At 35.8% G+C, this 25751-nt stretch overlaps 5 protein-coding genes across 7 annotated transcripts; 3 read left to right on the top strand and 2 right to left on the bottom strand.

Annotated features, from left to right (window-relative positions):
* The first annotated feature begins 1819 nt into the window (after window positions 1-1819).
* LOC147294730 (F-box protein At2g05970-like) lies at window positions 1820-3158 on the top strand. Its single transcript, XM_086231212.1, is given in 3 exon segments — window positions 1820-2161; window positions 2163-2962; window positions 3062-3158. Coding segments are annotated over 3 exon segments (1239 nt in total).
* A 1243-nt stretch (window positions 3159-4401) lies between these two features.
* On the bottom strand, window positions 4402-12183 carry LOC147294729 (Zn-dependent exopeptidases superfamily protein). 3 transcript variants are annotated; one of them, XM_086231513.1, is made up of 22 exons: window positions 12090-12183; window positions 11722-11970; window positions 11227-11312; window positions 11028-11129; window positions 10799-10905; window positions 10602-10702; window positions 10334-10421; window positions 9784-9872; window positions 9316-9455; window positions 9064-9214; window positions 8810-8945; window positions 8517-8613; window positions 7898-8027; window positions 7405-7464; window positions 7128-7246; window positions 6849-6973; window positions 6359-6583; window positions 5896-6056; window positions 5339-5502; window positions 4963-5045; window positions 4780-4865; window positions 4402-4675 (listed from the first exon to the last, which is right to left on the bottom strand). In XM_086231513.1, exons 2-22 carry the CDS (start codon window positions 11932-11934, stop codon window positions 4532-4534), a joined length of 2607 nt encoding a protein of 868 aa, XP_086087639.1. In that variant the 5' UTR covers window positions 11935-11970; window positions 12090-12183; the 3' UTR covers window positions 4402-4531. The 3 variants fall into 3 exon arrangements, with proteins under 3 accessions (XP_086087639.1, XP_086087638.1, XP_086087640.1); XM_086231512.1 differs by lacking the exon at window positions 12090-12183 and having other exon boundaries at window positions 11722-12057; XM_086231514.1 differs by lacking the exon at window positions 12090-12183 and having other exon boundaries at window positions 10343-10421; window positions 11722-12057.
* A 1390-nt stretch (window positions 12184-13573) lies between these two features.
* LOC147294728 (Exostosin family protein) lies at window positions 13574-16711 on the top strand. The gene is made up of 4 exons (XM_086230403.1): window positions 13574-14124; window positions 14799-15095; window positions 15191-15286; window positions 15939-16711. The coding sequence occupies exons 1-4, from the start codon at window positions 13639-13641 to the stop codon at window positions 16362-16364; spliced, it is 1305 nt and encodes a 434-aa protein (XP_086086529.1). The 5' UTR covers window positions 13574-13638; the 3' UTR covers window positions 16365-16711.
* Window positions 16712-16789: 78 nt separating this feature from the next.
* LOC147294727 (sulfite oxidase-like) lies at window positions 16790-20106 on the bottom strand. The gene is made up of 12 exons (XM_086230404.1): window positions 19874-20106; window positions 19637-19752; window positions 19321-19383; window positions 19079-19115; window positions 18910-18991; window positions 18653-18771; window positions 18423-18518; window positions 18206-18316; window positions 18008-18109; window positions 17777-17824; window positions 17173-17388; window positions 16790-17048 (listed from the first exon to the last, which is right to left on the bottom strand). The coding sequence occupies exons 1-12, from the start codon at window positions 19955-19957 to the stop codon at window positions 16932-16934; spliced, it is 1191 nt and encodes a 396-aa protein (XP_086086530.1). The 5' UTR covers window positions 19958-20106; the 3' UTR covers window positions 16790-16931.
* A 1675-nt stretch (window positions 20107-21781) lies between these two features.
* Window positions 21782-24099, top strand: LOC147294726 (flavonoid 3',5'-methyltransferase-like). The gene is made up of 5 exons (XM_086230405.1): window positions 21782-22019; window positions 22243-22328; window positions 22653-22797; window positions 23357-23488; window positions 23615-24099. Exons 1-5 carry the CDS (start codon window positions 21960-21962, stop codon window positions 23900-23902), a joined length of 711 nt encoding a protein of 236 aa, XP_086086531.1. The 5' UTR covers window positions 21782-21959; the 3' UTR covers window positions 23903-24099.
* Window positions 24100-25751: the final 1652 nt, after the last annotated feature.

Here is a 25751-nt window from a genome sequence, read left to right as displayed (position 1 = left end):
CTCTCTGTTGCATTTGGGTTTGTGCATAGACGTCTGATTAACAATGGCTCAAAGAGCACTGAATTGTTCTTTGTTGGGTGCAGCGAGAGCACTCAATTGTTTTTTTTTTTTTTTCCAATACAAAGATAGTACTCAGTTGTTTGTTTTTGGGTACAAAGAGAGCACTCAATTGTTGCACCACTGGATCACCAAATGGTCTCTAGGGGTGGGTTTGAAAACTGAAAAACCGATTGAACCAAATCGAAAAAAGTCGATTTTTGACCAAAAACTGAACCAATCGACCATCCCTTAGGTTCAGTTTTGATTTTTAGAAAATCGTAAGAATTTAACATCCTTAGGTTCGGTTTGTTTTTTCATGTTGTTTTTTTTCTTTTCTTTTTTTTTTAATTAATCTTTTGGATTGTAATCTTAATGAATTTATAGTTTCTTTGATTTCTTAATTAATGCATTAAACTTCCATCAATAGTTTAGAATGTTTTAGGCTTCAAAAAGGGGGAAAAAAAAACTAAGATTTTTGAATTTTGGACATTTGAACTTTGAATGTTAAAACAGGAAGAAAAAAAAAAAGGGCTAGCCCAAATCGATAGGGTTTTGGTTTGGTTTGGTTTAGTTGGAAATATTTTTAATGGTGGAACGAAACGGAACCGAACCAATTCCTTGTGATCGGTTCGGTTCGCAGTTTAACCCTAAAATCGAGTCGAACTCCGAACCCACCCCTAATGGTTTCAGCTTGAATCTGAACTGTTAGAGTTGGTAAAAAGCTTGCTTTCCTTGACAACTAATTTGGATTGTTCCTAATCCATATTGAGGTATCGCGTTTTAATGGAAGCACTCTAACTTTTTTTGTTTTTAAATTTGTTTTACTAGTTGAGATTGAGCACTTTGTGATTACACTTGATTCTATATAAAGGTGAAACTATTTTTCTTTTCTACATATATATATTTTTGTTTTACTAGTTGAGATCGAAAACTTTGTGATTGGTTTTGGTTCTCTATATATATATAGGTGAATTTATTTTTTGTTCTATGTAATTGATCTCATCATTTTTATTATGACATCAGTGGTCGAAAGATCGAAATATATTAATCTTATTTTACAAATTAAATGTATAAATGAAAATTTGAAGCATTACAATTACTACAAAACAGGCAAAACAGCAGTCACAATGGGTAAAAGAACAAGCGCTATGCTTGCCCGGCCACCCATATGATATTGTTCCAGCTGCTTTGGAAATAATATTCTTCAAAAAACGACTTTTAATTATACCTTTTTTTTCAATCTCAGTAGGATCTACAGTTTCTTATAACCCAAGCCATTAGAGAACCCAAAACTTATAATTAAGATGTTAATGTTCATTATACTGTCCCTATCTATTAATAAGTGTAGTAGTAGTACTCTCCTACAAGAATGTCTTTCGGCTTCTCAAAATAGACAACATCTCGGGCTGTAGGGCAGTCCCAATAAAATACAAATTAATACCACCAATTTAGAGCAGAGAGGGACTAGTGTTGTATTTTTTCTTTTTTTAAGAAAAAATTGCTGAGATAAGTGTTGAATTTGACAATTTAGTATATAACAAAATATACAGATAAATTTAATGTTGCGTAGGTATATAGGTGTGTGTTTATATCCCAAAATTTAGATTAATTGGGTTACCTAGCTTACAGTGACCGAGTCCAGATAAAGTGATCGAATCCGAGTTAATTTGCATGGGCTGAGGTTACAGGAAGCAAAATTCATTAGGTATTAGAGAAAGTCTTTCCTACTTTTAACTACGTTGCAGTTGGTTAATTAATTTTGTGCATAGTCCGAATTACAATGGGTGAGAAAGCACTCCACTGTAGCACCAAGACTAGTTCAGCATCGAAGTGGTATGAACTCCAACCTCAACTGTTAGAGTTGGTCTTGAAAAAGCTTGATTTCGTCAACATCGTTCGCATTAAAGCTGTTTGTTCATCTTGGAATCACGCTGCAAAATCTTATATTTGTGCCCCATATCGCACACCATTGCTTCAAGCTCCATGTCTCATGCTCCCTAGTGATAGAGAACACTACCGCTGCCTCTTTAGCCTTGCAGAGAAAAAGGTTTACAGCATCAAAAACGTGTTTGAAGGCTTTCATGGTGCTCAGAGTGTGGGTTCGTCACATGGGTGGCTGGTGATCGATTTGGGACTACAAGCAAACAACCCCACATCTTTTTAATCCAGTTTCTGGAGTTCGAATTCAACTCCCACATCTTTTTAATACTATGATCTCCAAAATTGTCCTTTCCTCCGACCCGTCTCGCAACAACAACTTTGTCATTGTATTAATTTTCGATGCACTGCGACAAAGACTAGCATTCTATAAGCATGGAGGGCATCGCAACATATGGACTGAGTTAATTAGTGGTGCACAAGCACATCAAAAGCACTACCGTGATATTATATTCCAGAAAGAGCACCATTTAGTTGCATTGGCCAACGACGATTCGATTCAAGTTTGGGATTTCAAGGAAACTTGTCCCATGAAAACCATGGATTTTGAACCTTCGATGATGGAGGTGGTTAGGGACGACTTTCCCAGTTCCAAAATAAAGTGTAGTGAGACTTATTTGGTGGAGTCATTGGGTCAGGTTTTTTTTATTGAGTGGGTTACGCTGGACCTTCAACCCAATAATATTGAAGATATGTTGCACTTCTATATCTCCAAGTTAAATTTTACCGCCCAAAAGTGGGAAAATGTAGAATATTTGAGTGACCGTGCTTTATGTGTGGATGAAAAAAAATCAGCAATATTGTTATCCACTTGGAATTTTCCAGAATTCCAAGAAAATTCAGTTTACTTCCCAATTGAGTTCAACGATACCTACTATTGGTATGTATACAACTTGGAAACTAAAGTTAAGTCATATTATAAATATGGGATGGTTGGTTGCAGTAGAGATTACTCACCACCCTTTTGGATTGTTCCTAATCCATGGTGAGGTATGTATTCTATTTTTGTTTTTCTTTTACATGTGCAGACTTATATATACTATATTCACTATTCACTATTTTCTGGTTATAATTCTGCTTTTAGGAATTTAATTGACTCCAAAATTGCGTTAGGGTTTCTGAAAAATTTGAAGCTTGCAATTCATGACCTTTGTCAAGTTAAGGCTTTATTCGATTCATGAATTATCAATTTGTCTAATTGATGGGTAACTTTCTTGTCAAATAGTTCACTTACTAGTGATCTCAAAGTCAACGATGGTATTTCGATTTTTGTCCAATTATGTCTCTCTCTTTCCATCTTTATTTGCTTGACATTTCACCAAATGAATTATCAAAAAAGAAAAAAAAATACAGTGTAAAGCACATAGCTAGTACTAAAAGAAATTAAATAAAAGTACTTAACTAATAAGTAATAACTGACCCATAGCCGCATACATTAATAGATATATATGTTTGCATAACCTGAGGGAGCGGTCCATATACAAGTATCAAGTATACAACAATACTTGGTGAATAATTTTGATGGTGCATGGCCTGGGTTGGGGAATCTTGAATTGAAGGCTGAATTCGTTCCAAAACTCCATTTTAATCTTGTTTTGTGACTGTGGCAGTGGAAGTAAGCTGGTATTTCTCATCAAATGCCTTTGCCTTGCTGATTGCATCTTTTCCCAAAATAAAGCCCAAGGCTAGCATAATATTCACAACATCCTCTGCATTTCGGGCAGATCGAACAGCAGATGGATCACCACCAACAGAAATTACATATTTATCCCTTCTCTGAGCCTGAGGAGACATCTGAACAATTTGATCAACAGTGTCACAATCAATTATATAAACAGTCATAGGAAAAGATGCCTTCGGAATATAAGATTAGTTACTTTGTCATAGTAAATTCCACCGAAAGAAGAACTGAAATTGCTGCCCCTATGGGATCCTCGAAGGTAACATATGCAATCTGAGGTCTGCTCTCAGTGTCGCTGCAATGAATGTATAAAAAAATATCAACTTTCTTAGTGTATAAATATTATGAGCCATCCCCATCCGGATTAGTAACCCGCAAAGAAAAATGTGACAAAAGTAAAACTCAAATTCTATTATGTTTCAGCAATGTCTCGCAAAGTCATTATAAACAGGAGTTTATTTTAGTTGGACTTGTTCTATATAAATGCGATACTTTTATCCATGTACTCGAATACACCGCCGAAGATTTATTGAGTGATCACTAATTGGAACGTGGTAAGAGAAGCAACATGATCACTAATTGAGTAGTGAAATGCAGGTTACAACCTCACAACACCCTTATCAGCTTTTGGTATTTAATTTCTCCAAATTAATAATTTTTCCTAGTTCTAGAGCCCTGGATTTGCTTTTCGTTTAATTTTGTAGTTTCACTGTCTGCACAGGATTAAAATGGGGCATCAAAGATGAAGGATAAAACCTAAATATATTGGTTTATTAAATTATCTCAAATAGAATTCATTCCTAAATCAATGGAGGTACACACTTTTTGTAATTGTTTTTCCTGTCAGACATGCTAAACGTCCTCTGGATCAAACTAGAAGATATAACTGGATAAAAAGCCAGAGTAAGCAATGACATCCACCCACTCCGGAAAAAGACCTTTCAGCTTCTTTGCTTCATCAACCATATATTGGTCTATCACAGCAACTTCCACCCTCAAATCTTCGGAACTGTTAGCCTGCATTCATCACAATCACAAACAAAATTGAGCCACGCAGAGAAATTCGCCATACCAGCAGCTAAAAGCACATAAATTAACACTAGCCACAGAGAGCGCCTTACCTCTAACCAGAAGGTCCAATTCTCAGGGCTAGCTCCACTAAGTCGACATATGTATGATGGAGGACCTCCATCAATTGTTTCAGTGGCTGTACCAATTTCTCAAGGATAAGAGAAACGAGACAAAGTAAAACCTAAAATCTATTCAGTATACCTAAATAAAATAAAAAATAAATCTTCTAATACCTGGCAGTGTCTTGTCTGCAAATGACCAACTAGATAAAGGGCCCGTAATATTGAGGACTGCAACCCAAACCTCCTCTAACGAACTGACAGAAAGGTATTACAAAAAGCTTTAAACCTTGCAACTGAATTATTTAAAAATAAAAATCTAGAAACTCATAGAAAAAAAAAAAAAAAAAAGCCTTTTTCTGTATTCAGTAGTAGGTCATGTACAAAAAGCTTTAAACCTCCTCTAACGAACTGACAGAAAGGTATTACAAAAAGCTTTAAACCTTGCAACTGAATTATTTAAAAATAAAAATCTAGAAACTCATAGAAAAAAAAAAGCCTTTTTCTGTATTCAGTAGTAGGTCATGTACATGCACTCTGTTCAACTCACCCTAAAGACAGTTCCAAGTGTATTCTCCGAGATTCCTCGCTAAAAACTGTATGTGGCTTATAAGTAGACAGATGGGGGAACTGTCCGTATTGCTTCAAGATACCATCACTTCTTGCAGGGAACTTCAAACTTCTTGAGAACAAAAAAGAAACAGGAAAAAGTGCCTGCATATATACATACAAAGGGACATCAGATAATTTTTCAACCAATGTTTCCCATGTTTTCAATTTTATGTTGAACAATTTACTGAAAATAGTAATTGACTTGCATAAACGACTTATCCATGGTGAAAGCATAAATGACATCTACCACTCATATTAAGAAGCGTGAGTATTAAATAGCTGGCATAGCTCATGTGGTAGAGTAGGGTTGTTCTTGAATCTTGGGTATATTTTACATTTAGGACATGTGTGTCTTTCATGAGATTAACATCAGTGAAGATCATTCACGTGATGGATGATCCGATCTCAACAATAAGCACTTGAGAGTTAGAAAAAGTCACAGAAGACCATCTATAATCATAAGTTTGACATAACATCATCCACAAACTTACATACCATAAAAGTCTCTCGGCGAGATAACTTTGCAGTTTCAAAAGATAACTCTGAACTAATGTGCAATTCCTTTGCGACCTCAGGTGAGTGCTTGAAAAGAAAAAGTAAAGAATTGGAATCCACAACAGAAAAATCATAGCTGGAGTCCACAACCTGATTTGCATCTGTCATTCACGGAAGAAAACTGTTTACATGGGAATATAGGATTAACCAAATAAAATGAAAAAAAAAAAAAAAAAAGAGAAAGAAAGAAACAGTACCATCCCGAAATTCAATTAGAAGAGAGCTCGGACTAATATTAGTTGAATGGATTTGCAATCATTTACAAAAACCATAGCCTGAAGATTGATCTATTTTACCATAAGGTTTTAGAAGGATTTTGAAATTATACTTATGAAAAAAGAAAAGAAAAACATTTGGACGTATGCCTCTCAGTTAACACATCAAATTCTGCTAGCTTAAATACCTGCAGTAAGAAATGTATGCTGGAAAATAATCCTCTTAGGTGCAGCCGTGCTATATGGAAAGAACTGAGATGATAGAGCCAAGCCTAGCACAGTAAGATGCAGCAAGACTTGCACAATGGATGACCTGGCTAACCAGTGACCACAAATAGGTATCAGAGGGCCTACACACCAACCAGTCACAACTCCAATTATTGCTGCGATCACAATGTCAGGAATGAAATAACCTGCAAGAAATATTTGATAATTAAAACATGTTTTTTTGTGAATTTTTGAATAGTGAGAATTCAAAGTAATTTACAGCATAATCCAAAGTTTCAGACTGAACCACATTTAACAGCAAAACATTCATAGAAAACTGAATTTCCAAATTATGAGAAAAATGATGACCATATTGATCAAGCACAAAATCTGACTTTAAAAATATAATGACTTTATGTGAAAAGGTAACACATACCAACAGTAAAGGCAGAAGAAGTTCGAAATACTAACCATAAGGAGGTGGCAAAGCACCCATCATACCCATCCTTTCAACCACAAATTGGATAAGAAATCCACCAAAATATACAGAGTATGCAAGGCTCGGAAGTATAGGTAACATGTAAAATAATGTTGACCTGAGAGAAGAAGTATAAATTTTGTTAAAGTAATTCTTTATTGAAAACTGTGAGAAACAGGACCAAAATGTCAATAAAAATTGTAAGAAAGGAAACACACGAGCACACCATTTATCATTATTAACTTTATAACCAGAACTGTTGAGATCAGTACCTGAGTGATTGGCGACCAAATGATTTGACTGACAAGCAATATGAAATCCATGCAGGAAGCATAGAAGTGGACAGTGAAAATGCCAAGAAGCCTCCACTCAGCCCAGCCAAAAGATAAGCCTGCTTTCACAAAGTAGTTTTAGCTATTTCAGATTTAATGAAACAAATATATGAGTCATGCATCTTAAGTTAATGATGCATCCCTTTGAGTGATCAATAAAATTTATAAAGTAATAACAATCTGAAAAAAAAAAAAAAAAAGTAATCACACTACATACCAAAGTTACTATAGCATATAATCCAAATGCTCCCCAGAACCTCGCTTCATCAGATAAAGCCTGCAATATTCATGCGTACAATAATTTATTTGCTAACTTAACATACTGGGATTAGTGAAATATCTATAAACAGTATGTCTACAAACTAAAACAGAGACATGATGCCACCAAATTAATTTCTAAGATATAGAGAAATATAAGTGCACAAAAGATTTATAGGTCATAGGTGCAAAATCTCCTTTAGGTAAAAATAAGATATTTAATATAACAGAGAATGCAGCCAATGAGATTTGAAAGGAACCTGTAATATTTTAAACCAATAAAAGTCCATAATTGTCTCTCTATTCGCAAATGGTGCTTTTATATTCAACTATGAATGTAACTTATAGGCAAATATTGAAGCCACTTCTACGTTAAAACTTAAAAAACTAATCATCTAAATGGGGGAAAATATGAATTTGGTCTTGATCTGGTACATAAGAGTTAAGACTACCTCCTTTAAAGACTTGGTAACTGATGCATCTTGAGAGAGGGGAAAGCTACTCCAAATAATTTTTGGAATCAACAAACCAACAAGAGCACAGGGTATGAACATCAAGTAAGCCAAATATGGATGAGCAAACCTGCATTCCAATCCAAAATGTCAGTGAGAGTTTTCAAGGTATGAAGCTCCATCTTCAAAAGATACTTTCAAGTGCTTGAATTGATTTCATTTCTCGATAGGAGCTAGAATTGATTTCTAGCAGCCCAGAAATTTTGCATTATTAACTTCATTTATGATCTAGAACTTCATCTAGTATGATATACTAATTCGAATGATTTGTCCATATGATCCATAGGCCATAATAAGCCACTATTGAACCATAGAAACTAAAAGGGTGATATATGAATAAGGGACAGCTCTTTCATCAATGGTAAGAGGTTTAACTGCTGAAATAAAGTGTCTGGTCAATGAACATAATCAAATACCCTGAACAACAATTATTGATAAAAATATCCAACTCATATGAGCTAGACCCATTAGAAAATCCTTATGGAAAAGCACAACACTACTGTTAGAAATAACAGGACAATAGTTTATAAGAACACAATTGAACAAGATATGAACCCACCAGTTCATTGCACGGCTAGTAAACAGCAATCTCAAGATGGAAAAGAGAATCGGAAAAACAATTGCCAGGAAAATCCCAGTAGCATGGAAAAGCATTCCTGCAAAATTAATAAATTGGACAACGATGTTGAAAATTCTTGACAAATGTCAAAGTTAAATAATGAACTATACCCTGTGAGTAGAGAACTAGAACCTTGGGGTGCAGAAACTCTTATATGACTAGTAACTACTAACTATGAACATAGCAATAAGGTTGCATGAATGTCTTCACATTTTAAAAACCAGTCGATTTACCTTTCGAAAAATCCCAGAAAGTAGCAAACCAAGAAAGGAGCCCAGGATTCTGCTTTTGTGAGAAAAATGGCATAGCTAGAAAGATGGCAATAGGAATACTGTGAAGTAGCATAGCTACCTTTCGTGAATAGTATATCTGTAATATTCATGGAGAGAGAGAGAGGATTAGTAATACAATACATCAGCTGGGAGCATACTTGTCAAATAAACAATGTGTCATGAAAATATCACAAACCATGAGCTTTGTAGCATACCATGAACCATGTTAGATAGTCAAAAAAAACAGCACCCCCACCATCGTACTGATTGGCAGTAGTTTCATGCATATTTTGTAGCTTAGAAGAATTGGTGAAGCCCTTAATTATGCCAAACAAATTTTCTCCACGAGCTTGCATACTTCCAGGTCTGGAGGCATTGGAATGTATCAGAGGAAGTGCTTAGGGACGAACTGATTTAAAAATTCAAATTATGTAAAGCTGTACCAAAATAGCAGATGTAATGCATACAATAGTCTCTCCATTGTATCATAGGATGTATGGTAAAGATAACCACCAAGGAGAAAGATAATATCCAAGCCAGGAATGTCACCATAATCCTCGGAAAATATTCGGAAATCTGTATCGCCAGGAATAACAGGAAAAACATCCTGCACATAGCCATATCATTCAGAAGTAAGTTAGCTTATAAAAAGAGAAGAGGAGCTGAAAAACAAAAACGATCTGAATTAGTATCAACATCTAAAGAATCAGAAGGCAATAGAAGATGGTAACATTATTGTCAGTCTGATCCATCCCATTATTAAAATGAAATTCGGTTAAAGAGAAAGTTAACTGATGAATTTAACAGGGGAAAAAAGTAAATGCTTTTGAAGCACAACAATGTAATATATTATATGAAAGAGCAAGTCCAAATAAGCTGCACTCATCAAAATGAAAATTAATATTTAGTACTCCATTGAAAGGCAAAACATTTACCTGAGCTGCACTATGTGCCATGGGATATACTGCTGACTGAGCATAGACCTGAGAAGGCCAAGAACCAGGTCCTGATTGACAAACTAAATCTGCAAAAATCAAGAGTACTGAAATCAACAAAGAATGCTGCAGCAGAAAAAGTTGCATTTCACAAAGCAATAAATACTGAAAATAGAAATTCATGTTTTCTATGAATAAAGATGACAATTTCAAATATTATTAACTCTTCATCTACTTTCACGAAAAATGTATCAGGAATCTAAACCAAGCACAAATTAATATTTATGTTGATACAGGTCACATCAAAAGATTATCTGGACAAAACATATCATACTTAAATGCATCCCATCTTTTCAAGACAATTTATATTAGAATTGGACCATCCAAGCGCGGTGGTTTGTGCATTGGAGGTGGCAGACTGCTCTTGAATTATCAAGCAAAAGGAAAAGGATTATCAATTCTTTAGTTCCACTCTGGATTAGCAGCAACAAGTTAAACACACAATCCAACATATTGCTGAAAATAATATTGACAATTGATGATGTCCTACCAAGACCACCTGTTCCCGATGCTTCCACATTTATAAAAGCCCCAATAGTCTCACGCCATTTATGTGTCTTCATGAAGCCATGAGAACCCTAAATAGCATAAGAAATCACCTCTTATGAGCTTAAACACATCATTGGGCCAATACTATAAAATTATCAAATAACTAAAACCTCAACAAAAAAAAAAAAAATTGAAACTATATTAACTTTGAGTAGTAGCAAATGATTTAAGATGTTGCTTTCAGACTAAATATTATTAAAACAGCTTACCAACAAAAAAAGCTCTTCTGCACCATTAAAAAGAAAAATAACAGGCCGAGGGGGAACCCATCCAGAGTCCACAATAAGTCTTGCTACTTCCAGCATTGATGCTGCCAATGAATAGAAAAATAAGGGAAATGGTATGATCATGCAAGAAATGGTAAAAAAAGCAACTCCAATCAGGTGAAGAAATTTTCTGTACCCACCTACACACGAACCACAATCAGCAGCACCTGGGGAACCAAGTGGGCTGTCAAAATGACCATTCAGCAATACTGATGGGTCAGAGTCATGTGAATCTTCCGATGATATCCTGCCATTAAATAAAACTTAATGTGATGTGACATTTACTAAACTGCAGCAAGATGAAAGCATCAATGCTACATTATCTCATAAGATACTCGTAACTATGGAAATCAGAAACGTGCATAATACCTCATCATAATATTCGTGTGGTTTCTGTACCCCAGAGATATGCTATGACCTAAAAACATCATATTAAAGGTTCCATTAACAATGGTCTCGTCTATCTCAATTCTGCAGAAAGATTTAGGCATAATAGTCAGTTATCAAACTCAGATAAACAAAAAATTCCTACAAGCTACGCATGATGTGAAAAAATCTATATACGGACCTAACATTGGATCCAGCTTGCTCCTTTAGCATTTCTAACTGTGCTTCAATATATCGAGCAGCTTCTCTTAAACCAGGACGTCCTTCCTATCAGCAGCAGTACAAATTGCTAATAAATAACTCAACCTAAGAACAATAAATCTCTCCAATAGCAATTACGCTAACCCTCCTCAGCTTGATTGTTTTATCAAAAATGACTTCCTTCTTTTTTTCATATGACATTTTCGTATAAATTTTTGATTTTCTCCTTTTCTTCAAAACATAGTATTCACAAAACAAAGAAATGAACTCGTGTGTGTGTGTTAAAACTTAAAAACACAATTGCCAAACAAGTGTCAAAGAATCAAGATTTAAGACTCAAGCAATCAACATTTATGTTAAAAACTAAATTAAGATTTCAATGACGAAGAAATCATAAATTTCCAGCATGAATTCAAATCAAACACACTAAATCTTAAACAAAATGCAGTGAGGCTATTGAAAAGTGAGCTCTCACTTGGCGGCCGTCGATCTCTTGGGCCAAAATTCGAACATGCTCGACAGCTCTAGCTTCCGAGAAGCGATCAAGAGGCGCGTCGATGCCGAGTGGCTTAACAAAGTGCATGTGGAGGATGGAGTAGACCAGCATCGCCATGACGCCGTACATCGCCACCAAAATGAACAGGAACTTGAACCCGGACGCATCCCCGGAGCTGAGCCTCAACGCCATTTTCTATCCCCCAGCCGCTTCGATCTCTCTGAAAACCTAAAACGACGATATCGATGTGTTTACAAGGCGGCGATATGCGTATTTATGAGAGAGAGAGAGAGAGAGAGAGAGAGAGAGAGTGAGAATGAGAATGAGAATGAGCCAGGGTGTGGGACCTGTGGGTTGAGAAGTTGAGTGTCGAGAAATGCGTACGGGAAAGCGCCTCCCGCTACGGGACGTTGTGGTTGTTGTTATTGTCGTCTCCGCGAATACTACACAAGCATGTTTTGTGTGAATTGGGCTAGTGGATATGGATTAGGACTCGCGTGATGTAATTAATAATCGAGTCTGGGCTGCTTTGGATCAGGGCCCATTGGTCATCCCCTTTTTTAATTGTCAAACCCTACACTTGTTTTACTTTACTTAATGGAGTGTAGCGACTCGAGTGAGCATGTGGGGTTTGAAAAACATAAGAAGTGGTCCTCTTAAAATTTCCCCATGGACAAAGGAAGTTGAAATTTTTAAAAAAATTATGACATATTCACTTAAATCTTCATAAAACTAATGGATATAAACGAGAGTAAAGTTTATTTACATACTAATTTCATTCCCTTCTTTTGCATTCTAATTACATTGTCTACTTTTTACACTTTTCATCTTTTTTTTCCTTGTCAATGCATTCACTTTCATTATGTACCTGTAGTCTCTCACATAGTTTTGGTTTTTTTTTTTGTTCCTATAATAACTTCCATCACCTTGCATATGATGCTTCTTACTACCTTTCCCACACTAATCCACTGCATATGTATCATTTGTGCGTAAGGTATGGGTTGAATTTAAGCCTAAACCACGTTTACAATTCAACTAATTGAATTTATTTTCTTACACATTCATCACATGTGTTACTTTACGAGGTTTGTTGTATACAATCACTTTATACACCAATATCTATACGATCAATGCTAGGAAAATATTCATACCCTCTTCATACTACTCACTAAGAAATTCATTCATCACCTTTTTTTTGGGAGAGAACAAAATCCATTCCCTTTTTCGTAAAAGTTAAAGTTGGCCAGGCTTTGAGTGTTGATCACAAATACTCTTCTCTTCTCCCCCACCAAAGCTCAAAATAAAAATTTATTTATTAAATAAAATAATAATTGTGGGTATGGATGACCAATCCTTGAAGCAAGGCCCCTAAAGAGTTAGAATTTGGGTCACCCCACCTTCTTAAATTTTGATTTCGTTAATGCTAGTACATGATCAGAACCATTTACTTTTTAGATAATCTATTAAATATTATCTATGCAAAAAATCAAATCAATCAGAAATTATTTAATTATATAAATATTATCAATTAAATAAAAAAATTTGATAATTTCTAATTAAAGAGTTATTTTTTAATCAAATCGTTAATTTTTTATATTTAATTAATAATAATTATATAACTAAACGATTTTCAATTAAATTAAATTTTTATAAAAATAACCTATAATAAGTTATTTAAAAAATAAATATTTCGATATACTGGTATCATTGAAAATACGATTGGTGGGGTGACCCAAATACTGTCCCCCAAGGACTAACGAAAGCTCTTTATTCCCTTTGGTTTTGCCTCCTTAACCAAATCAAACGGATACTTTAGTACTGGCCTGTCACTGGCCATAAGGACTGCAGACTCAGCAGATGGACACACAGTAAGTAACGTCAACAGATCTCAGAAAAATGTACCGAAAAGCCGCAATCGCTATAATCTTCGCCCTCCTACTCCTCATCACCTACTCAATCTCCATCGGCACCGTCGATTTGCGATCCTACTTCCTCCCGCTTGTACCGTCACAGCCGGGTGCACAGTCCCCATGTGCAACCACCACCACCGCGCCTCTCCGGGTCTTCATGTACGATCTCCCGCGCCGGTTCAACGTGGGCATGCTGAACCGGCGCAGCACGGACCAGACTTCCGTGACGGGCCAGGACTGGCCTCCTTGGCCCAGAAACTCCGGGCTCAAGAAGCAGCACAGCATCGAGTACTGGATGATGGGCTCGCTTTTGTACGATGCCGGTGGCAGCGATGATGGGCTCGAGGCCGTTAGGGTTTCTGATCCGGAATTGGCCGACGCGTTTTTCGTGCCGTTTTTCTCTTCCCTGAGTTTCAATACTCACGGGCACAACATGACCGATCCGGCTACTCTGATTGATCGCCAATTGCAGGTAATTAGAGTTGGGTTTGATTGTTGACACTGTTTAATTTGTACAATTCACTTGTTCTGGAGAAGTTTGATGATTTTGTGTTGAATTGTGTGGTCGAGAACATTGAATTGGCTGCCTTTGATTGAATTTGTCTGTCCCATCTAGAAATGAGATTTTGGTTTCCATTTTTTAGCTTTTTAGGCAATTGAACGTAGTCTTCTATGAGACTGTATAAACATAAGGACTTAGATAAGATTTTAAAGACTGGGTTTTTCTTCTGTAGCTGACATATTGAAGCATTTGCTTAGTTTTTGAATTTGAGGGTTCTGTATTAGGATAGCTGGGCCTGGGACTTCGTAGTTAATTAGAATTTAAACTCCTCTTGAAGTAATTAAGAACAACTTTTGGTAAGTAGACTGTGCTTAGAGTGGAATTGGGTGATGGTTTTCAACTATTAGAGGCCTGCTTTGTCAATTGTGGAGCCATTTCTGTAGATTGATAGGCATATCATTTTACTTTCAACTTTTTTATCTTTAACCGGTCTTTGTTAACCAGCTTCTCAAATCGTAAGTCGTGCCATTAATGCTTTTCTATTTTTAAAATCACTGTCATGTAGGTCTTAGTAGTGTTTCCATATGTCCTTTTAAGTTCTGTATTATTGTTATGACTAAACTCTGAGTTCCTTCTGATTTCAGATAGATTTATTGAAGCTCTTGGGGGAATCCAAGTACTGGAACAGATCTGGAGGCAGAGACCATGTTATCCCTTTGACACATCCCAATGCTTTCAGATTTCTACGTCCACAGGTCAATTCATCAATTCAGATTGTTGTAGATTTTGGCCGGTACCCTCATTCCATGTCAAATCTGAGCAAAGATGTGGTCACCCCATATGTACATGTTGTGGATTCCTTTACAGATGATGACCGTTCAGATCCATTTGAGTCTCGCACTACACTTCTTTTCTTCCAGGGAAGGACATTCAGGAAAGATGTACGTTGGTTTAAGAGTTGTTGGAAAGAAAAAACATCCAGTCTTAAAGCCTTCTACTTTGAGATATTGATTATCTTTGGTCTTGTTATTTGCAGGAAGGCATTGTTCGTGTTAAACTGGCAAAAATTTTAGCTGGTTATGATGATGTTCACTATGAGCGGAGTGTTGCAACAGGAGAAAGCATAAAAGCGGTATGTAGTGGAGTCATATAAATAATCCATAAATGATATTGTTGTTTGCATATCTTGGTCCTGGAAAGTATGAATTTTGCATACTAGTGACTGGTCGCTGGAAATGGTCTTTAGCAATCTTATGAAAACTGTATATGGTATTCCAGAATCATTCATGAGTGCCACTTATATAGATAACTAACTTCCTACTTGTAGTTGGAATTAAATTTCGGATTTCGAGGAAATTTCCTTAAATTTCGATTTCGTTGGAAATTTAGACTTAAAACAATTGAAACTTTTAACAAAATTTCGACACTTTCGATTTGGTAATATTTCGAAACCTCAAAAAATGGAATTTTCAAGGAAATTTTTGAAATTTAATTCCATAAGAAAAAAATGTTGTAGAAAGTAATCATTGGGACTTCAAGCAAATAGATTTTAATATATTCTCCTAGTTAATACCTCTTTCCCCCAAATTAAGGAGAAAGGCAAGTTGAGAGCGCATGGATAACCTACATTCATTTTCTGTGAACTGAATTTTCCTTGAGAAGGATAAAATTCCCTTTGCATATGAGGATTGTGTAGTCAGCCATCTTAAATTTGAGTAATAATGCACATGTTATTAAATAACTTATCGTGTAACTCATATGTTTTTTACCTTCTGTTAAACCAGTCTTCGCAAGGGATGCGTTCATCAAAGTTCTGTCTGCATCCAGCTGGAGACACTCCTTCGTCTTGTCGCTTATTTGATGCTATCGTGAGCCACTGCGTTCCGGTAATTGTGAGTGATGAAATTGAGCTCCCATTCGAGGATGAAATTGACTACACCCAATTCTCAGTATTCTTCTCATTCAAAGAGGCTCTGCAACCTGGTTACATGGTTAATCAGCTCCGGAAATTTCCAAAGGAGAAATGGATTGAAATGTGGAGGCAGCTTAAGAACATCTCCCATCATTTTGAATTTCATTACCCCCCACAAAAGGAGGATGCGGTCAATATGCTATGGAGACAGGTGAAGCACAAGCTTCCTGCAGTCCAACTTGCTGTACATAGAAGCCGTAGGTTGAAAATCTCAGACTGGTGGCGGAGGAGAAAGTGATTTCAGGAGCCTAGATTTGTTGTACATTCATTATCTTCTTTTCACCATAGTGACAACCCTTAAAGGGGTAAAGAATAACTATAGGTTTCCCAACACCCAGATTCTGCGGTAATGCTTACAGATTCAATAGCGATGCGGCTTGTCTATTTTTTGACCCTGCCACTTTTAAGTGTCAATTGAGTATAATTTGCCCCACTGTTCAGTGTCATATCTAGTGACATACCATGTGGTAATTTCTCGTGATGATGATCTGATTACCTTGGGTCTTTCATTGTCGAACAATTGCTAGTGAGTTTCTGTTTCTGTACTAACACGCGGCTTGTACGTAATGAGACTTTGTTGTTTCTTATTGGTTTAATTGTAACATGGGATATTTTTTAGGTTGTTCAATTCGAAAACAAATTTAAGCTTGTATAATCATCAAGGCTAATTTTGTTGAGCAGGTCCTTGTCTAATCCAATTTTGATTAAGATATAAAATACCTAGGGACATTAATTATCATACAAACAAGACTCGGATTGACTGGTCAGCCTGAATCTTACATTTTCTACAGAGAATGATCGACAATCAAAAATTAGAGTGCTCAACGTGAATACAGACTCTGTGCCATGAAGTGTTGAGTATTCCTCTCAGGTTCCAGATGACCTCCACATCTTCTGGTTGGACATTTGCGGATATATCAACCTGTTTAACAAAGCCATTAAAAGAGAATTAAAAGATGCATATGGCAAAAGAGCCTTGCATAATTTATGAGTTATTGTCAAGCTTAATTTATCTGTATATAGGAATATAAGCGACGGTTACTTACTGCTTTAGTGACAATTTGAGTACTGTGAGAGACATCTGCCTCGGCCTTAAAAAGCACCCATGCCCATTTGTCACTACTACTTGAATCATCGGCAACATAAAGTCCAGCCTTTTGGTATCTGGTTGCTTCCACCCATGTCTTGCCGCCATTGAAAGATATATCTACTCGCTCAATCCCCCGCCCACCTCCAGACACTGCATATCCATGAACTACAATCTGCAGTAAATAATTTAATTGATGATGATGGTATAAGGAGATGGAAAAGCTTTCGTACTTGATCACATTTGGTGCGCTGGGGGTCACCTCTTTCGTTACAACTCAGTCATTTTGGGCGAGTTCATGTGTGAGGTTTTATGTCAAAAAAACTTATTAGTAGTGATCACGCATTTTGTATTTTATAGATTGTTATCTCTTTTATCTAATGTGGACTATCACGTTCTCACCCATGGTTTGAGTCGATCCACATAACCTGAACATGGTGCACTTATGCAAGGGAAACATAATATAATGACTTCAACTTAAGAGGTTGGCATGTCATGACTACTACTTGCAAAGTTGCCCTCTTTATGCTTAATGAAACCCTGACTTTAAACAGAGCACATACCTTTCCAGGCTTCACTGTATTTTCTTCCTCCAAAGAACAAATTACAGACTGCATGCAGAATCCATCACAGTGTTCATCAGTTCATTGAAGAATCATATCAGTAGAGTTAGATTTCCAAGTTGAATAAAGCCACTAAACAAGAACCATACACAAACATTTCAAAGCCATTGATTGAACAACCAATTCCTAGTCAAGCAGCAAAGCAGTAGTAGATCTAGAAAAATCATATACCTGAACTGGAAAATCCATTTGAGGTCTTCGAGTTGACCAATCAATATTTTCCCAGTTTACTGTAGGAGGAAACATTTTGTAGTCCCTTTGCATAAAGAATCCCTGTCCCACTATAACATAATTATTCTATCCATCTCAAGAGGGATAGAGTAAAACATCATATAGATAATTCAATTAGATTTAAACTTAAAATACAACCTGGCATTCATTTGCAATAATATTGATGGAACTCAGCCATTTGACAGAACGAGCACCTATAACACCAGGCACAATTACACGCAGTGGATACCCATGATCTCTGTTTAGAGGCTTTGGCATATATAGTAACAAATACTAATTAATATAAGATACAAATTAGAATAAATCTGATCTGAAAATTTTTAAGGTTTCATACATTAAGCTGTTTATAATTTACCTCTCCATTCATCTCATATGCAAGTAACACCTCAGCATCCGAATTTGTTGCCTGGATTAGTGGAATTGATGCCTTGTACGGTCCACCCTTTTCCTCCTAACACATTTGTATTAGGAACATTGATCAAACATTGCAAGTCATATGATATAAAAGTGAGTCTCTAAGTACATCTTGCGAGAGGAATGTCACATGGGACCAAATCAGACTAGTGTAAAATTGAATTAGCTCACCTTGCACATGTCAACACTAACGAACTCAACATGCTTTCCTCCTAAGGGGGACACTGATGTTAACTTGGCGATTCCCACAAGTTGAAGAACATCGGCAAGTTTTGCCCCACCCCAAATGGCTGAAAGGAGATAATTAATAACAGAAACATGTTAAACTTTAATTTTTACTTTAATTTGCAGTTTGCACTCGCATTTAATTAAACAGTAAAGGAAATTAACCAATAAGCATATATATATATATATAGCAGCAAATTAACCATTTCCAATGGCAGAAACATCCCAGCCAACACCTTTCACTCTTTTGACTTTGCTCATTGCAGTCCTTCTATTACCTGCACACTAAGCAGCTTGAAACAAACCGAATCAAACCAGCTCATTGCAGCCCTTCTATTACATGCACCTAAAATGAACAATTAACCAACTTACTTGTAAAGTGGCTGTCACAATGTGCTTTGGTAGCTTCCTGTTTCAGTACGTAACCAAAACATTTTGTTTAAGCGCACATATTCATTTACATGATAACAATATATGCGTACTACAAATTTACTGGTCTATTAATTAATTAAGTTGAACCAGTTATAAGGGAACTTGTACATTTTATTAGGTTCCCTAATCTTTAAGTTGTAGGTGGTCTAGCTCCCATACTAATTAAGTACATATATACTTACCTGATGTCATCCATTGATAGCTGCAAGGGATTTTCCAACAAACCAGATATAGATACTCGATAACTGCACGTATTAACCTAGCTGTCAATGAAATGGTATAACCTCCGAAAATTGCCAAATATTTCTGAAGTTTCCAAAACATAACTCTGTTTTTTCTTTTTTATTAATCAATGGTCGTCCATGAAATTTGCAATCCGAACTCTTTCTAACCTTAAATCTCACCTACTCTCTCGAAAAAGCATAATATCCTAGCAATTTGGCAATTGGCATATATAGCTGGTATAAAATGCATGACAAACTTTTGCTAATTAAATACCTTTGAATGTCATCAAGCACAGGGACTGGTCCATGGTTTCGCTTGTAGAACAACTCCACTGGGGTCACGTAGGATGTGATTAAGGCTGAACGTGGTGGTTCTGCATTAAAAGGTTCCTGCATCACCACCCACACACAGCGCATTAAGTTCAAGCGAACAATGATATTAATAGGAAATTAAGTACAAAAAGATCGATAGAATTTTTTTTTTTTGTTTGTCACAATTAATATAACGTACCTGGGAATTTACTATGAGACTTGGATGACGATGTGGTTCCTGGGAGTAATCAGATGGGGCTCTTAGGCCTGACTCGCCTGACATTGTACAACCGCAACTGCAACAATATGAGAAACAGAGAAACCGGGATTTCCTCAAAAAAAAGTTCTCTAAAACGTTCGATTTCTTTTTTGCCACGTAGTCCGGAATTCGATCTCTTCCACAAATATTTTTTATTTTCTCTTTTTTGTAACATTTTGTTTTGTTTTTTTTTTTTTCGGACAAAGCTGAATCTCGTGATGCACCTAGACGTCTTTTAAGACGAGCTTAGTTGGTAGTTGGTACCCACTAAGGTGTCGTACGACATATAATTTTGTGTATACTTTCCTATATAAACTATAAAGGGTGTGTATAATTATACGAAACAATCATACTCAAAGGTGTATAATTTCATTTACGATCGAATAGAACTAATAAATTGTATTCGCTAGCAATGAATAATCGATTTTCAGATAAGTATTGATTTTTAATAAGTTAACAACAACACTTGGGAAGAGCACAACCGAGGTATAATTTACTGGCCTATATTGAGTTACCATGTTACATTAATTAATTTATAACCGTTAGATTTGTAATGTTTCTCCGTTCAATGCAAGTTTTATTGTTGACCAACTTATTTGTACAGTGGCTGTCCTGTCATAATGTGGTTTGATAGCTTCTTGTTTCAGTACGTAACCAAAAAATTTCGTTTAAGCATAGTAATTTTCATGATAACATATATATAGGTACTACTGCTTTACTACTTACTAGTCTATTATTTTAATTAAGATGAACCAATTGATTAGAACTTAATTTGTACATTAATTAATTAGGTCCCCTAATATCCTAACAATTTTGCAATTGGCATATATACCTAGTAAAAGTGGCAAACTTTTGCTAAGTGCATTTCAATGTCATCAAGCACAAGGCACATATATATATGGTTTCGCTTGTAGAACTAAGAGGTTCGTGCACTCTTTAAACTTTGGGTATATGGTAAATGCTCGACTACTCTTTCCTCGTCCTCAAACCCAAATTCTAAAATTACACAATATTAATGGTCCTAGAGGAAAAGGAGTAAACTAAATGTGCACATTGGTCAATTGTGAAGTTCACTCCAATCCTAAGTCCAATATTTTCCACTTTATGTGCAGTGAACGTGACTAGAATTCATGTTCAAGGCGCCTATAATTACGCATAATACTGGACATATTATGCTTATCAAATTCGGTCAGTAAATTTTGTGACAATAATTTGGGTTCATATTAAACTTCATTTTGTTTCTAATAAAAAAGGTGTTGACATGTATACAAACAATTAATGAGTCTGGACACTCAATTGATATTTTTTTTGTTGGTAAATCTTGTATTTATATCGAAAGTGATCTTTCATTTAATTACAAATTCCTAAATGTTAAAAATCTTTGTATCCCTTTAAATTAGGATCCTATTTTTTGTTGATTAGGCAAGTTCCTAGCTAGGATTTGTAAGCATATCTACCAAATCATACAATAATAGAACAGACTTATATAACAAGAATAAAGTTGGGACTAATTTGACATCTTATAAGATAGGTTTTATCTTGAAATTGAAAAAAAATTTATTTAATAAAATATATATAAAAACATATGTATCATGATGTTATTGGGTTAGAATACTAAATCAATTGAGTATATCCTTGTTATAGAGAAATTTCTCTCTACAATAATTTAAGACTGGCGAAGAGTAAGTTGTTGTAACTTGTAAATGTAAGAGCTGCCCATTCTTCCATGACGGGTAGGGTCGGACGTCAGTCCATTCAATTCACAGAAAAAGAGAGAGGTTAATTTTAAGTGCATGCTATACATATGTTAGCTTTCTAGGTAGTGAGATTGTCAGTTGGCAAAAAAGGACCAAAATCAAGGTGGCCGTTTCTCTTTTTTAGAATACATGATGCTACCACTGTAACCAAGCTCCCATTATAAAAACCATGGCAAGTTTCAAGTTCTGATCATTATCTTTTGGCCTATACAAGTAAGAACTGGCTCTTCTCTCTCTTTGACTACGTACTCGATCTTAATATCTTCAGTATGGGTGCTGCAAGCAACACAAATCAGAAGATCATCCTCAAAAGCCCAGACCTTCTAAAGGTTCATTATTTCAATTCCTATTTTAATTTTCTCAATGCATGTGATCCGATCTAGAGTGTGTGTAGTGTACATACACGGGCGAAGCCAGAAATTTTTTCTGGAGAGGCCAAGAATCCAAAAATATTCAGTGGAGGGGCTATTATATAATTTTTTCTTAAATTTTTTAGAAAAATTATAAACATGTGATATGTGCAGTTAATTAATGGGCTTTCTTGTATTGCAGTACATCCTAGAAACAAGCTGCTACCCAAGAGAACACGAGCAACTGAAGCAACTCAGGGAAGCCACTGTCGACAAGTATCAGTTCTGGTATATATGGTTTCTTTTTCTTTTTTTTTTTTTTTGGTACAAGTTTTTTTTTTTTTTTTTCTTTCTGGTTTTTAAAGTTCTGGTAGGTTGAATATAATATATATGCATGAAGTTATTATATGAATGCATAATATGTTAATGTAAATTTTCGGAAGGGGAATTATAAATATATATAAGCTTTTAACATAGATAACGGTTCGAGTTAGAAATAATTAAGTTTTGTTTCTGAAAATGTTGCCAATATATACCATGTACTTTATTAGCTAGCTAGCCAGCCACACTAAATAAATCAATAATATATATCATCCCATCCTGAACACACAGGAGTATTATGAATGTGTCTGTGGATGAAGCGATGCTTCTGTCGATGCTTCTAAAGCTTATGAATGCAAAGAATACACTGGAGCTCGGAGTATTCACTGGTTATTCTCTTCTTACTACTGCTCTTGCACTACCTGCTGATGCTAAAGTAATTTAATTTTCCCCCTTTGATTTCTTGTCCTCATTGAAATTAATTATAAACTGATCTTCAACTTTCACATATATATAAATGTGGAGGAGTGCTCTAAAACTAACCAGTTAGCAAGTTAATACAAAACTAATCATGTTTTAGGCCCACCACATCACTAATCTCATAATCCGAACTATCAATTATTTAGGCCATACTTTTAAGATCATCATTGCAAAAAAATCAACTAAATCGAAAATCATGTAGTTATCTTATTGAGATCAAATAAATAGACGATCAGTATTTTCGATAAAAGCATAGAAATAGTTGTTATTATAATCAAATGGCTAAATGATTTCCGATTTTGAAGATTTTTTACACAAATGATCTTTGAAGCATGACCTAAAAAATAAACGGTTTAGATTTTGAAATTATATTGTGCAGTGGGCCCAACATGGTAGTTAGTTTTATATTAATTTACTAACTAGTTAGTTTTAGAACATTCTTGTATATATATATATATATTATATTAATTATTTAACTATGTGATGAGAACCAACACAGGAGTTTCATGTTTCAGATAACAGCAATCGATCCAAATAAAGAAGCCTATGAGTTTGGATTGCCATTCATTCAGAAGGCTGGGGTGGAGCATAAAATTAACTTCCTTCAGTCAGAAGCCTTCTTAGTTCTAAATGATCTCATTGCCGATGTAAGTTTGTAGCCGGCACCTTCTTAGTCCTAAATAATCCCAGGGACGGTCCTCTACTAATTAATTAAGTAGAGGTAGCATAAACTGTATTTGATTTGGAATTTGAAACATGTGATCATTAAGCAGGGCAAGGAAGGGAGCTTTGATTTTGCATTCGTGGATGCTAACAAGGAGGACTACATCAAATATCACGAGCCACTGATGAAGCTTGTTAAGGTTGGTGGAGTCATAGCTTACGATAACACATTGTGGTTTGGGACCGTGGCTGAGCCTGAGGAGACGGTGGGCGATCAATTTGAAAAGACACACAGACACCATGTGAGGGAGTTGAATAGCTTTCTGGCCGCTGATTCTCGTGTCGAATTGGTACTTGTTTCCATTGGGGATGGCCTCACCCTCTGCAGGCGTCTCTAAGATCTCTATTACCAACAAATTAATCACTCCCATGCATGTTGTTCGACGAGTTATCTAGCTAGCTAATAATAAGAGGCTGTTTAAAAATGATGCTGAACATCTTTGTCTCAAAATAATCTTGTTGATGATTTGACAATGTGGACATCCAGTGGTTAATTTCCTTTATTTGATTAGTTTCCTTAATTTAATGTTGAGAGATTTGTCGTCACAAATTATAAATGTAGGATATGTTTTAATTAACTTCGATCTGTTTACAATTTTATTAGGATCAAGGGAAAAACTTCCTTGCACCTTTGATATTGATGTGGTATCACAACATAAAGTGAACATTGAGTTTTGAGACCTACTCTCTTCTCTATGTTGTGATACCACATCAATCAACCATATGGATGTTATGATACGACATTATTTGCATATAATTGATTGATGTGACTACTATGTGAGGCTTGTTGTTGATCAACATCAATCAATGGTTATTAGCTACTCGATCATGTGGATAAATGTACCAGGATAGCAAATTTTTTTTTTTCTTTATCTCAAAAATTAAGCCATACTTTTTCCTTTTTATGAATAGATTTGAATTCCCATATTGTTTGTCTCATAACTTACTTCTAAACTTCACATTTTATATTCAGAAAAAATTATTCGTATGACATTGCTAATCATATCTTTTGAAGTGGTCCTCTTTTATATCCAAAAAAATATATCTTTGATAGCGGTGACACCTATTTATTTAAATTTTTTATTTCTATAGAGATGTGATCAATAATGTATGTTATTTTTAGTACAAGTAATTAGTGTTCATGAGATTTAAATTTAAGACTTCCTCTTAAAAAAAGGAGACTAGCTAGGTGCTACCATCGGACTAAATAATGATGGGCAGTAATGTGTTTTATAAATCTAATACATGTAAGGCCCTATCAACCATATGTTCTTCAATTAATACAAACAACTTGGTGCTACCAGCTAGTTCAATCTCCCACCTCTCAAATTGAAAAAAAAATAAATATAATTTCTCCAAAGAGTGGGCTTGGAATTAATTTCAGAGCTACTTTCAAGTACCCACCATCGAGTACAAGATGGACTAGGCCAGTAGTAAATGTGGTTATTTAGTAGTGTAGGTCCATTCACGATGAGGCCATAAACCCCTTTTGATCTTAATTGGGTAATAGGCTATTAAGTTGGGTTATGGGCCTGTGGGTCGCACTTTACTATTACAGGATTGTACTTTCTGCAGTTGAAGAAATTAAAGGACGGAGAGCCATGTGGCTAGAGTATGGTGGGTAGTGGCCTCGTGGGTGACATCTATTGATTCTTGTTGGCAAGCCCAACATCAGACATAACACTCAAGTGGGTGGCTTGCTTAGTAGTAGTTGCTGCCGCTACGTCCAAACCACTTTATCAATTTTATGATGCCCTCCACTTACCCCAAGCACTAATCCATCTCGTGCTAAACACGGATTTAAATTACAACATAAGAATAATAATATAGAGTGCTGCTATTTGCACACCCTTTTTTTTCTTTTTGCACACCCTTTTGTAAAAAAACAATAAAAAATTTAAAAAAAAGACACACTTACCCTCACCCAACACACCCCAACTCCATTTTTTCTCTTTTGCACACCCCATCAACAGACAAAAAAAAAACACACACACCCAGCCACACACACCCCCCTTCATCTCCCTCACCCGACCACACCCACCCACCCACGCAGCCCTCTGTTTTTTTTTCCTTCCAAGCCCGGCAGCCCCTTTCTCCTTTCCACTCGCCCAATCACCACCGCGTGCAGCACCACCTTCCTCGCAGCACCACCACCGCGCGCCACTTCTAACCACCATCTTCCTTTCT

The sequence above is a fragment of the Dryas octopetala genome, chromosome 2, assembly GCF_963921425.1.
Source record: "Dryas octopetala chromosome 2, drDryOcto1.1, whole genome shotgun sequence".
In the NCBI taxonomy this organism is placed as follows: Eukaryota; Viridiplantae; Streptophyta; class Magnoliopsida; order Rosales; family Rosaceae; genus Dryas; species Dryas octopetala.
This window is presented reverse-complemented; position numbering and strand designations above follow the sequence as displayed.